Source organism: Hemicordylus capensis, chromosome 3 (genome assembly GCF_027244095.1).
Source record: "Hemicordylus capensis ecotype Gifberg chromosome 3, rHemCap1.1.pri, whole genome shotgun sequence".
In the NCBI taxonomy this organism is placed as follows: Eukaryota; Metazoa; Chordata; class Lepidosauria; order Squamata; family Cordylidae; genus Hemicordylus; species Hemicordylus capensis.
Genome location: NC_069659.1, coordinates 77,997,211 through 78,010,902, shown reverse-complemented (window position 1 = coordinate 78,010,902; position 13,692 = coordinate 77,997,211). Strand labels below are relative to the sequence as shown.

Genomic DNA, 13,692 nt, shown 5'->3' with positions numbered 1-13,692 from the left:
ACGTATGCTGTCCCCCCACATTTAGCCTTCTCTCTGAAAGGAGTGGGGTATGATGTGTTGATGAGTGGAATAATACTCCATATAAATGTATGCACATCTGATGCACTGACAACAAAATGAACACACTGACACAACAAACTGACAAATGTTCTAAGGGGTGTAGACTTTCTATAAGCACTGTATGAAGAGAGACAGGTGTGGGATCTGATCTGAAGTAGATCTTAGTGGTGGTAAATAAAAGTAATGGCTGGCATGTTCCACAGTGTTATGAAAGTGGAGCAAAAGCTGCACCCTCACAAAGAGACTGCTGCAGAGCTCAGTCAAAGCCTTGCCATGCAGCTGATAGCCTGCAGAGATAGAGCTATTTTCACTGCTTCACTCCTACCCTCAATAGCACTTTCTGGCTTCCAGAAATATAGCAATAGCACTTACATTTATATACCACTCTATAGCTGGAGCTCTCTAAGCGGTTTACAATGATTTAGCATATTGCCCCCAACATTCTGGGTACTCATTTTACCGACCTCGGAAGGATGGAAGGCTGAGTCAACCTTGAGCCCCTGGTCAGGATCGAACTTGTAACCTTCTGGTTACAGGGCGGCAGTTTTACCACTGCGCCACCAGGGGCTCTGGTGTATGTGTGACCCTCAGTGATACACTTCTAGAAGCTTAAAGAGTATGAATATTGCTCCTTCCCCCTCTGCATGTATGACTGAACGCACAGCTGCCTTTCTATGAGGACACAGCTCTTGCTCCACCTTCATAATGCTGCAGAGAATGTCAGCCAACAAAAATAAAGCTATAGGGCATGTTCCAAGCTAAAAAAATCCAAAGAGTTATGTTTGCTAGACAAGGGCCAAACTATGTGTTATGAGAAGAAGATAACTGCCCCATGAATGCTTATTTTTCCTCCCCTAAACAGCAGCTACAAGAGGTTGACTTGCATTGGAACTGTGGTATGATGGAAGGGAGGGAGGAGGCCATCCCTTTGGTCCAGCCATGATGCTGAACTGGATCAGGCTTACATGGCAGTGATTTGCCCGAGAAGGAAATAGCTAATGGGAACTTCCCTGCCTTCCCACCACAGGGCACCTAATCTGGACCACGGCAAGGCCAAAGGGTTAAATCTACTTTCTGTATGCATTTTCATAATGTGACAATCCTCATCTACATTTTGAAAAACTGTCCCAGCCTTCCGCAAGTTGAAATATAAATAATATGCAATGATTGTGCAGCGTAGTGTAGTGGTTAGACTGCTGGACTAGGACCGAGGAGACACAAATAGCCATTCAGCCATAAAACTAGCTGGGTGACTCAGGGCCAATCACTTCTCTCTCAGCCAACCTACTTCACAGGGTTGTTGTGAAAGTGAAACTTAAGTATGTAGTACACTGCTCTGGGCTCCTTGGAGGAAGAGCGGGATATAATGTAATAATAATAATAATCTTTAACACATCATTAAAGTAGTACGGGAAATAAATTACAACACATACATACTTTACTAAAGAAAGTGGAGAAGTGTTTTAAGCAGCAGTAAACCACATTATCAAACCAATTAAATCTTTCTTATTTCATTTCTCAATATGAATTATAAAATAAATTCTCTTTGGACCTATATTAGCCCAAGACTACATTTCCACAGTACTTAATAAAGATTTATCAACTAGTTCCTTGGCCAGAGAACTGGCAACAGCAAACATGCTCAATTTCTGATGTACAAGAATGTTTATGTAAGGATATGCACTATTACAAAGACTTTTAAATATTTCATGCAGAAATAGTACGGAAAGTCTGTTCTTTATAAACCTATGAAATACAACAGGGAGAATTTCCTCCCCCATACATGAGATAGTCAACCTCCATGATACAAGTGCAGCAACATAATCTGGGCTTTACAGAACTACTTGGCTGAAGATAGCTGCACATCTCATTGATTGGCTCTAAGATTTTCCCATCTAAAATTGCCTTTCCCAGGCTACTATATGGGTGGAATATTCTGCTACTGCATTCCTGAAATAAGCATATTATTTTAGTTTCATTTCCTTGGCAGTGACCATATTATACACAGCTTTAAAAGATCCATAACTGTAAATCCAGTAAAATGTTCCAATCCGATAAAATCAGCTAAAAAATTCTTTCATCAACATCTTAAAAAGCAACTAGAGAAAAAATGTTTGTCATATTTTAGGACTGAAATTATTTCAAATATTTAGAATGTTGTATGTAGATTTGAGCTAACATCATCATCATCATCATCAACTCTATCAAAGGAAAAATAAGGCATATCTATTAAATTTTGAGATTCGGAATCTGAGCAGTTGCCAACTTATGACTGAGTGTGTGTGTGTGGGGGGCAGTTGCCAGGGAACAGGACAACATAATATAAACAATATTTGCATCAACAACAAACATATACCACAACTACACCCTATTTAATTTACTTCAGATTAAATATTGCATGTACATATACATGTTGACACATACTGTTTTTTTAAAAGTAGGATTTACATCTACAATACAAGAACATAATAAAAAGCTTTTATAAAAAGTTCAGTTCATAGACTGTACACTAGAACATTTTTAAACTATCATGCACTTAAAACAGAACAAAACAAAGTACAATCTAAATTCCAACATGTTATAAAACTACTTGTTTTTTTAACCGTACTGCCAACTCTATAAACCTCTTTTGTAGTACTGGTGCTTAAGATGTTTCATGATTATAGTGGGCTATTTCCCCCTCGCCCTTACAGGCATTGGGGAGGGTGGTAAGAATTAAATATGCCAGGAAAGGCAAATGAAAAATTATGACCTGTTTCTAAGCAATAAAGCTCTGATCTTTGATCCAAGTGTATAGTAAAGCATAGTGTTGCCTGGAATGGAAATTATTGGTGGGAGGGGAGGAAGCAAAGAGAAGGCCAGTAATAGCTGGACCTGAGAATTACAGTACAATTATAACAAAAGTTGGGGACAGGGAAAAGAATGGAGCAGGGAGATACAGTTATAGTACAGTACAGACTAAGCTTGGACTACAGTCAGGTAGAGTTACAACAATACTGATGAATTTGTCAATATTCATCATACTGCCCCCCTGGTTGAGAGCAACATGGTGGGGTAAACAACTTTATGACTGGTACATCCCATATTTCCTGCATTAGAAGGTTACTAAAGTGTTCTGGCAATCCTCAGACCTTGCTTATACTTCTGTAATTCTGACTAAAATCAGTAGAGCTTAATACATGGAACTGGGTGCAGACTGAAAAATAATCTGATCAAAGCTTCCACTGCAAGGACTTACAGAATTATTAGTGGCCCACATTCAATGCAGTAAACAGTGGGTGGCTGAGCACCATGTGTGAATGTGCGTACACTCTGCCCACGCTGATATGGAACTGGGCAGTTCTGATCTGACAAAGTTGTGCAAACCTACCGTAGTTGCACAATGCTCATTATTTTCAATTGACGTCACACAACTATGTTTGTGCAATTTTAAGTTGGAGCATAGCTGCACTGTTCCACAACAGCACAGACAGAGGTTATATACATGCAGCAGTATGAGCGGTTCTCAACCTGCCTGTGGTTTGCTTTGTTGCGTGTGAGCCATTATTTTTAACCATAAGGGGGATTGTATATGATTACATTTATTGTGAATAGAATAACTTCAAAAAAATCCTGGATTTTTCCTCTGGGCAAAAAAATGAAATTCAGACAAAAATAATACTCCAAGCACAGGTGAGCTTTCAATTACAATCAAAGTATGAACACAATAAGAGGAAAAATAAGCTGAAAGCATTGGTTATACCTTGAAGAACCCTGCTTCTGGCCCACACCTTTCATATATATTCGTGGCTTTACCTATAGCCATGATAATACCTTGCATGTTTGGAGTCAGCATAACCTGTCACAGGAGATTCAACATATTTTGAATGATGAAAAATATAAACAGCTTGAGTCAGTATATTCCGTCATGCACAATGTAAAAACAGCATGCATCCACTGCAACAGTATCCAGACTGTGACCAAATCACTGTATGCCTGCCCATTTCCTGCCAATCTCTGATATACAGAGATTATAATTGTGTATCATGTGGTATAATGGAATAATTATCCAAATAAATGCTTTAGGCATTAAGTGGGGGAGGGGATCTCAAAGCTTTACACACATGCAGATGAGCTGTTAAGCAAATTCCATCAGGGAGTGACATTTGAAATAGATCCTATTCCCACAGCAAGGAGCAGAATGGCCTTCTCTTCCGAGTTTAAGAATAATTTTATAACTCTTATGCTGGAATATAATTTATAATTTTATGGTTTATAAATAACTTAGCATTGATTGTGCAAAGTGCTTCACATATATTATTCTTGATGTAATCTTCACAACAACCCTGAAAGCTATGTTAGCGTTATTTCCATATTGGGGAACTGAAGAGTGACTTTCCTAAGGCCACCCAGTGAATCCATGGCAGAAGTGAGATTCAAAGTAGAGAGTCCTGATTCACAGTTTGGCTGATTTTGTCGTGGTTTCATTAACCTACTGGACAACATTCTGACTAGTTAGTCATGAGTAGGCACCAATGAAATAAATGGTTTTCATGATTAGCCCAAGTCCCATTAATTTCAATGGGAGCTAATCATAATTTTGTCTAGCTGCCCATCGTATCCGAGACAAAACACTGAAGAGCTCCTGAGATATAGATCTTAGAACCTTGCAGGCATAGCAGAGTTCTTTCCCTACATATAGTGCTGTTCACATATTAGCCAGGTGGCGGGGGCACTGCAACCATATGCAGTGTTCCAGAGCACCTGGAAGTCCCAGCCCACTCTCTTCACAGTTACAATGTTTGTCTGAAGAGGCAAACGCTGTAAACGTGATTGGCAGCCTGGGGCTTTTGGATGCACTTTGGGCACATTTGGGTACACCTTCTTTAAAACAGAGAGAGAGAGAGAGAGAGAGAGAGAGAGAGAGAGAGAGAGAGCGCCAGCCTGAACAGGGCTTATATTATTTATTACTTGGTAAATAAATTTAAGTAGCAAAATAGGAAACCCTTATAAAATCACTAACATTTTCAAACTGGGAAAACGGTATATATATTTTTTAAAAAAATCTGCATTAAAAGAGCTGGAAAATCCTAAGTTTACATAAATGATACATTACACTATACAGAACTTTAAGAATTATCTTGTCTGTGAACAAGATAAGCCTTTAAAATATACTCTAACTTTTAGAATATCTAATTTTAAACACTTTGCCACCCTCGTATCAAAAGAGTGGCTTTCACAGAAGCTTGCATAGGTGCCTTTGTGGAGACAAAGTGTATTCTGGTGGGGTGGGGTGGGGTGGGGTGGGGTGGGGGTGGGGGATACCTGCCTTTCCCAGAGACTTTAGCTCACTCAACAGAGTAGGAAACCAAAACTGGATGCTGTCATATGAATATAGACTTGTTGGCATAGTCTTTGCTTCCTCCTAGCCAGCAAAAATAGCTGCATACCTGGGACAGCTCATACATTTTAATAGTTGCTTTAAAAAACAAACACAAAACTGAAATTATTCTCCATAAATCATGGAGTTCAGCTATCCTCATATCCAAATATAGGGTTCTCCTATGAAGATCTATGAATTTTTCATGCAAGTTCTAAGTGCGACCTTACAAGATGATACTGTAGGCTTCTGCACTCCTCCCCAGTGTGATCTTACCCTGGTCATGTACTTTGTATTGCTCTTTATATTGTGACATGTTTCAAATATATTACTCCTTTTGTTTTTAAATATCCAAATAATTCTGCATTTTATATAAATTTACTACTTTCTGATAATCACACTGATGTTTCACATCATATACCCAGATTATGTACAGCTGCAATTAAGATCCGCACATGGTGTATCAGAAATGGTTAATTTAGGGGTTTTTTTTAAAGTTTGCTTCATCTTATCCTAGTTTATTCTACTTTTAAGTAATAGTTTTGATACATGTGTATTTATCTATCCATCTGTACCAATATTCTCCTTGTCTGGGTCTGGGTTGAAATCTGTATTTCATCAAAGAGCACAATGAACTGATCTGATCTTATTCTTCGTACACATGCCAAGCAGAGACCTTGCACAATTCTAATAGTACTATCTATTAGTCAGCTCTAATATTCAGAGAAAAATCTACCCACTACATTTGTGTTGACTGTGGAAATAAAGATTAATCTCAGACTGTGCTTAGAATTTGCACAAAAGTTTTGCAGATGCAGTATTTTGTTGCTGCATCTACAAAGCTTTTGTGCAAATTCTATGAACAGTCTGAGATTAATCTTTAATCTGGAAGAACACATAGATCCTATTTTTGAAAAACTTGCAAAGGGATCTGAAACAAAACCTAAGTGCTAAAGTTGCAAGATTTAAACCAATGAGAGTAAGATGGGTACACCTATCAACCAAAAAATAATTCTTTGTAATGTCGAGACTATTGATTTATTCATCTGCAAGTCTATGAAATCTAATTTTAACCAACTAGGATTTCATTAGCTGGTGATGCCTATGCTAAATGCATTATCATAACAATTCTGCTGAATCAAGGTTCTTATTATGACCATTAGTCTGGAATGCAGTTTTCAACAATGGGTACCAAAATATCTTAAATGTACAGGAGAACCAGTATTCATGTGGGTTCTGTTCTCCACTACTACAGTGGATATGGAAACTGCGAATACTGGGTTATCGGTGCAATGGGATCACGGGGGTTACAGGATAGAAAAATTGGCCGAAAATTGCATATACTGAGGTCGGATATCTATTACCCGGCTGCAGATACATGAAACCGCAGATAGTGGATCTGAGATTAACGAGATTCTCCTGTACTGTTGTTCATCTCCCAGCACACGATATTCAGAGCCATGATGAACATGGAGTCTCCATTTGGGAATTAAAATTAAAGATATTGTATGGTAACAAGGGCACCTTTTCTGGCTGGCCTTTCCCCAACTGATTTGATGGTCTCCTAATGCGATTATGAAGCAACAGACATGTCTTTCTGTTGTTTGGGGTGTTTTATATACTATAGTTTTACTGTTTATTACCTTGACACAACCTTAAGTCAAGCTACCGTGAGTGGCTTTGGGGAAAGGGCCAGCTATATTTTTTAAGGAACAAGTTGTTCTGGTAAGAACTAATCTGTCTACTTTCCTTTCACTATAATCTTATGATAATTACATTCTAACGTTAGCTTGCTTCAGCCTAAATGTTAACATGTCCGCCATCTTGAGTTGGGGAGAACAACATCATCACAAACTATGCCAATGAGTGTAACACTGAACTGTAACAAATTTGGTTAAAATTTGCACCTTAAATGTTCACGCATCTGACATCTTGAACTGGGGTGGATGATATCAGTACAAACTACACTCTTAAGCCATCCCTTTATGTCCCTACAGCTGTAGCAAATTTAGCCCTTTTGTGCCTCTAATGTTCATGTGTCCACCATCCTGAATGGGGTAGATCGCATTGTCATAAACTACGATGTTGAGGTGTTCCTACAACTCTACCCAATTTGGTTCAAATTGACCCAGGTATTGAGAAGCTGATAGGGACACGGAGAGATACACGGACACACACACAGCTGTGTGAGCTCATCAGCTTACTTCCCTGAAGAAAAGCAGGCTAATAAAGTAAAATTGTGGTTCTGAATAACCAACAGGGTTTGGGTAGAGAAGCATCTTCCAATCGCTTGTAACAGAATGTAACTGTAGAGCAGGCCTGCTCAACTTAGGCCCCCCAGCTGTTTTTGGACTACAACTCCCATAATTCTCAGCCACAGCAGCCAATAGCCAGGGATTATAGGAATTGTAGGCCAACATCTGCAGGAGAGCCGAAGTTGAGCAGGCCTGCTGTAGAGGAACATATTTGGATGTGCCTCCTATTTACCCTGAACTCACACATGCAAAGAGATGCATCCTCAGAGATTAGCTTTCCTCTATCATGGTCTTATGGTGGGGGAGGTGAGGCAGTCCCTATTCTGTCTTAAATAGTTGCCATTTGGAAGCAGGAAAAGAGGATTAAGCCTTACCAGTGGGAGTCTGAAGAATAAATTAAACCCAGAGGGGATTTCAAGCTGAAGAATTTGTTTAAGCACTACTTGATGACCATAACTAAAAATTGTTATAGAGCATCTGACCACAAGGTATGAAAATGTGCTTCTCTCTCACACAGACACACACATTTTTATCAAATTTACTTCATATCATGCAAACAAAATATACAGTATATATTGTGTTCAAAAATAGATGCATTTAGTAGCTCTTGATGCTTTTGCTGAATCCACTATGTGAACTCAGACTCAGGCAAGTGTTTAGCTAAGCAGAGGCTAGTTAAGTGTTACAATGTGCAAGCATGCCAGATCTTTCATTGGGCAGCTGTCTACAGCACATGAAACAGTGCAGAAAATCTGTGAATAAGGTGGTACCTCGTCATCATAACCCCCCTCCTCTGACTCAATCACAAATGTCCCTACATCGGGAATTGCCACTTCTACAACTTTCTGGTTAGGAACTGTTGAAACTGTGGCATTAACAGAATTCTGTAGGAGGAAAAAATTAAGATGTGACAGACATAGGATACAAGAGAAGAGAAGTTACTGTAAAAATGTAGGACGTTTTCCTACCTGTTTTCTTTCATGGTTTAATTTCTGGAAAATATTCACTAGCAACTTAAAAGTGTGTACAGGAGATGCTCATTATCCGCTGTTTCGTGGACCGTGGTTTCGTGTATTTGTGGATGGGTCTTCCGAGACCAGTTCCTTTATCCGCGGCAGGAAATATAGGCAATTTTTGCCTATCCGTGGTTCCTGAGTGGCTAGAAATGACTTCTGCTGTCATTTCCAGCTGCCATTTTGAAGCACAGAGCCATTTTGTGGCTTTTAAAAATTATTATTATTTTAAAATTAAAAGTATTGCATTGGGGGGATCTATACCTGGAGAACAAGGCACTATGCTTTTCTACCCTTATTTCTGCCCCCCCTCCTGCTTTTTTGGATTCATTTATTTATTTTCAAAGTAAGGATATGGATCCCCAGGGGTAAGGTTTCTTTACTTGCGGATACTATATTTGTGCAAAATGGTGGGAATGGAACTCCCATGATTAAAGAGAGCTTCTTGGAGACAGTTTAAAATTAAAGCAACCTCACAATAGGTGTTTATATATATATATATATATATATATATATATATATATATATATATATATTTAATACCATGTATTTAGTTAAGTGCAACTAGCTATATTTTCTATCTAAGTTTCAACTGAGATTTTCCTCTTCTTATTCAGACAATAACTGTATAAGATCATATATGTCATTTATTTGGACTATTATTATTATTATTTTTACATTTATATCCCGCTCTTCCTCCAAGGAGCCCAGAGCAGTGTACTACATACTTGAGTTTCTCTTTCACAACAACCCTGTGAAGTAGGTTAGGCTGAGAGAGAAGTGACTGGCCCAGAGTCACCCAGCTAGTTTTATGGCTGAATGGGGATTTGAACTCGGGTCTCCCTGGTCCTAGTCCAGCACTCTAACCACTACACCATGTTGGCTCTATCGAGAATAACCACAGGATCAATTGCCTTATAGTTAGAGAAAGTCTAGCCCCCACTACTAACTGAGCAAAGAGGTTCCTTTTTAGTGGTGATTATCTTTATTGAGCAGGGGCAGAGCAACTATCCCTATCCAGCTCCAGCACGGTATCCCTCCAGTGGCTATTGCTGCCGGTGTCAATCTTATATTTCTTTTTTAGATTGTGATCCCTTTGGGGACAGGGAACCATTTTATTTATTTAGTTTTACTTGTCTATGTAAACCGCTTTTGGAATTCTGGTTGAAAAGCGGTATATAAATATTCATCGTAGTCATAGTAAAAAAAGCATATAGTACATTGAAACCTAGTTATAAAAACTAATTTCATTTAGAGTAAAAGATAAGTTATACATGTGTTGTCACCAACTATAGAGAAGCAGCAAATAGAATAAAATAAGGAAGCCCCATCAATATCACTCGCCCTGAAGTAAATGTAGGTTGCCAGTGGTGACCATACAAGTGTTTAAGGGCAAGAATGAGATAATGCCATCAAGGAAAATAGGGATGCGAAGAAACTGTAATTAATTAATCATATGAGTCTCAGTTACCTAAGCTAGTAGTTCAGTGATTCTCAAACTTGGGTCCTCAGGTGTTATTGGACTTCAACTCCCATAATCCCCAACCAAAGGCCACTGAGGCTGGGGATTATGGGAGTTGAAGTCCAATAACACCTGAGGACCCAAGTTTGAGAATCTCTGTAGTAGTTAAATGTTCATAAACACAGATTGGGTAAAACAGCATCTCTGGACCAAGAGGCATGCTTTCCCCCTTTTTTGGATGATTCTTTTATCTGTTGAGCAGACATTATATTAGAAAAGTATTCCCTCCTGTATGAGAGAGAAGGAGGGATGCCTCTTCTGTGTTGCTAACTGAAAGGAAAGTAAAGTAAAATGTGCCATTGAGTCGATTTCATCTCCTGGAGACCACAGAGCCCTGTGGTTGTCTTAGGTAGAATACAGGAGGGGTTTACCATTGCCTCCTCCCACGCAGTGTGAGATGATGCCTTTCAGCATCTTCCTATATCACTGCTGCCTGATATAGGTACCAGCAGGGATTCGAACCAGCAACCTCTGGCTTGATAATCAAGTCATTTCCCCGCTGCACCAACTAGACGATGGAAAAAAAGATCTGAATAAATCAAAAATTAATCTGAAATTTAAGATAAGACAAGAGTTCTTTAGGACAACCTTTTCATTAAATAATCAAGAATAAAGTTATTTATACAGAAGTGCATAAATAATAATCTGCACAACTTATTTCAAGTCACATCTATTATATCAGTAATAAGCATTAACCATCCCTAATAGGTTTTCAAACCAGTTTCTTCAGCTGATGTCAGAATAGTTTTGTGAATGGATTGAGATGTGTAATTGGCTAATATTCTGTAAGATATTGCACTAATAATGTTTAAAAGCAGCATTATTACAAATTATACATTATATGCTTTCAGTACTGGCTAGGAAAAATATTGGATCCGATCTTGTTTAAAGACTGCAGTCATTTTTCAAATGCTCACTAAATAAAAATTGCTGTAACTGCCAAAAGATGCTGAAGCCATTTTGTATTCCTGACGCCATTTTGTATTCCTACATTCTCTCTGATTTTTTTCAGTATTAGGATAGTGATTCCAATTCAATATAGGCCTCTAAATATTTGATCAGAATTATTTCCAATATACCCAATATCCCCGATATTGTTCTGATATCAAGATTGGATATATCCAACTGTATGTATCTGACCAGCTAGTTTGTTATATGTCTTTTAGCATGAATTTTCCAATTCTGTTATATATTCAGTATTCACTTCACCAATATGCTTTTAAATGGCAATACAGGGGTTTGTCTCATGTAATTACCATGCAACTATTCAGGACATGCTGGCTGCCTCACAGCAAAGCAATGCTTCCAAACAGATATCATTTGTAAGGACTGTGAACATGGCCACAGAGACATGTGTAATCATGGAAACCTAAAAAATAAATAAAAGGTGACTGCTCATGCAGGGTGAAGGGCACTGTAAATACCAACCAACCAATGGAGAAACTTGTAAAGAATGGAGTGATGATTATTCAAAATTTTCAATAGACCTAGTCCACATTCACTTCTGTGATCATTACAATGACGTTCATGACAATGGGTCGTATTTGTAAGAATTTGTGAGGGCATTTTAATCTCTCATTAAGATATGCATAATAATGAATGTGCATTAAACTATATATAAACTCTTTATTCATAGATAGTCCCTTAACTTTTTGATGACATTTTTGATATGAAGAAGGAACAGAAGAAACAAAAGACTTCATGGATAGGAAGACTTCCATCAGCTCAAGGTAACTGATGTCAAGTGAGGTCTGATGGTGGTTCTAGAGGCTTCTGGTATGAAGACCCACACAATGGGCTCCCCAGCCTACCAGGGAAGCATCCATTGTGTTATCAAGGGAGTAGAAGATGAAATGGAAGGACCAAATTATGAGCCTTGCATAAGGGATGGTCTCTGTACATGAGGCCTAGAAAATGCTGAATTGATTGAGCAATCTAGCATGGATTTGAACGAAATGTGAAAAATACATTCCAGATTGTTAGCTTTGTGTCTGGAGGAAAAAAGGCTTGAGAGAGGCATTGAGGGCAGCCCCTATGTATTGTACAGAGTATTGTGGAGTCAGATTGGACTTGTTCCAGTTGACCTGGATGCCAAGTGTTTCCAGAAGAGAGAAGACCTCTGCAACATGGGCCTGCAAGATGTCCCTGTCATTGGACATGATGAGCTGGTCATCCAGAAACAGGAAGATGGAGATTCCTTGAGTCTTCAGGTAAGCAACTATGGCACTCATGCATTTCATGAATACACAAGGTGCAGTTGACAGACTGAAAGGAAGAGATAAATACTGGAAAACCTAGTCCCCTACCATGAAGCGCAGATATTTCTGATGGTGAAAGCAAATGGAGATGTGAAAGTAGACATTTCATAAGTCCAGAATGGCAAACCATTCCTCCCCAGACAGGAGTAGAAGAAGCTGTTGTAATGTAAGCATCCAGAACTTTTTTGTGCGTATGAACTCATTTAGTAAGTGAAAATCCAGAATCGGGCAAAGGCTACCATCCTTCTTGGATACTTCAAAATATCGGGAGTAAAACCCTGCCCATTGGTAATCCGAGGAGACTGTTTCTATAGCTCCTTTGGATAAGAGTTCTTGTACCTCCGCTAGAAGCACAGGAGTTGCAGGGGGTATATTTTATTCCCATAAAGGGATGTGGAGGGAAGAACTCTATGTTGTAGCCAGTGGAAGTGATACTTAGCATTCAGGCATCAGAGCTGATGAAAAGCCAGGGTACTAAGTAGGGTGTGAGCTGGTTAGTGGAAGTAGCAGGCACAACAGGAGAGGGTTTGGAGAAGTAATTGCTTTGAGGCCTCCTGTGTTCTACTTTTTTTGTTGCCGGTTACCTCGTTGAAGACCTCCTTTGTGCTTGAGGGAAGGAACACCAGAAATCTTTCCTCTCAGAACACAGGGATGACCATCTAGGCCTGTCAGGCCTGGAAAACCTTTGACTGTAGCGTCAAGTGGCTGAAGTAGAGGATGTAAAGGTATAGGCGGTGAATTTAGATTTTTTTCATCCTCTCCATAATGTCACCTGTCTCCTTGCAGAAGAGTCCTTCCCTATTGAAGGACAAGTCCTCGATCTTGTCCCGCATGTCCTGTTGTAGTGAAAATGACCTTAGCCAAGTATGCCTGCGAAGGGAAACAGCAGTGGCCATAGTGCAGGACTCTATCATAGTGCGAAACAGGATGCTGGACTAGATGGGCCTTGGGTCTGATCCAGCAGGGTTGTTCTTATGTTATTTCAGTCAAATGCTTCACTGTGCTGAGCGACTGAAGGGTTACATCTGAAGACTCTGAAATGGACCTGTAAAGCAGCAGGGACATCCTGTATATCCTCTTTAAATCTCTCCCAGATGGAATAATGGAATTTGGCCATACAGGCTATTTAGTTAGAGACTTTCATGCAGAGGGAAGATGAAGTGTAAACTTTTCTCCACATTGCTTCAAGTTTTTAGCCCTCCTTGTCTATTGGAGTCGAATGATA

The 13,692-nt window shown here is 39.2% G+C and overlaps 1 protein-coding gene across 5 annotated transcripts in view; it reads right to left on the bottom strand.

Moving 5' to 3' along the window:
• The window catches only part of USP25 (ubiquitin specific peptidase 25), a 135,799-nt gene that overhangs the window by 18,831 nt on the left and 103,276 nt on the right, over nt 1–13,692 (bottom strand). For 3 of the 5 annotated variants that reach the window (XM_053307139.1, XM_053307142.1, XM_053307143.1), the window contains 2 exons: nt 8,445–8,558; nt 3,803–3,898 (listed from right to left, as the gene is read on the bottom strand). The exons of 1 other annotated variant lie outside the window; for it this stretch is intronic. In XM_053307139.1, coding sequence (XP_053163114.1) covers nt 3,803–3,898; nt 8,445–8,558 — 210 coding nt within the window. The remainder of the gene's footprint in view (nt 1–3,802; nt 3,899–8,444; nt 8,559–13,692) is intronic. One more of the 5 variants, XM_053307140.1, reaches the window with a different exon arrangement.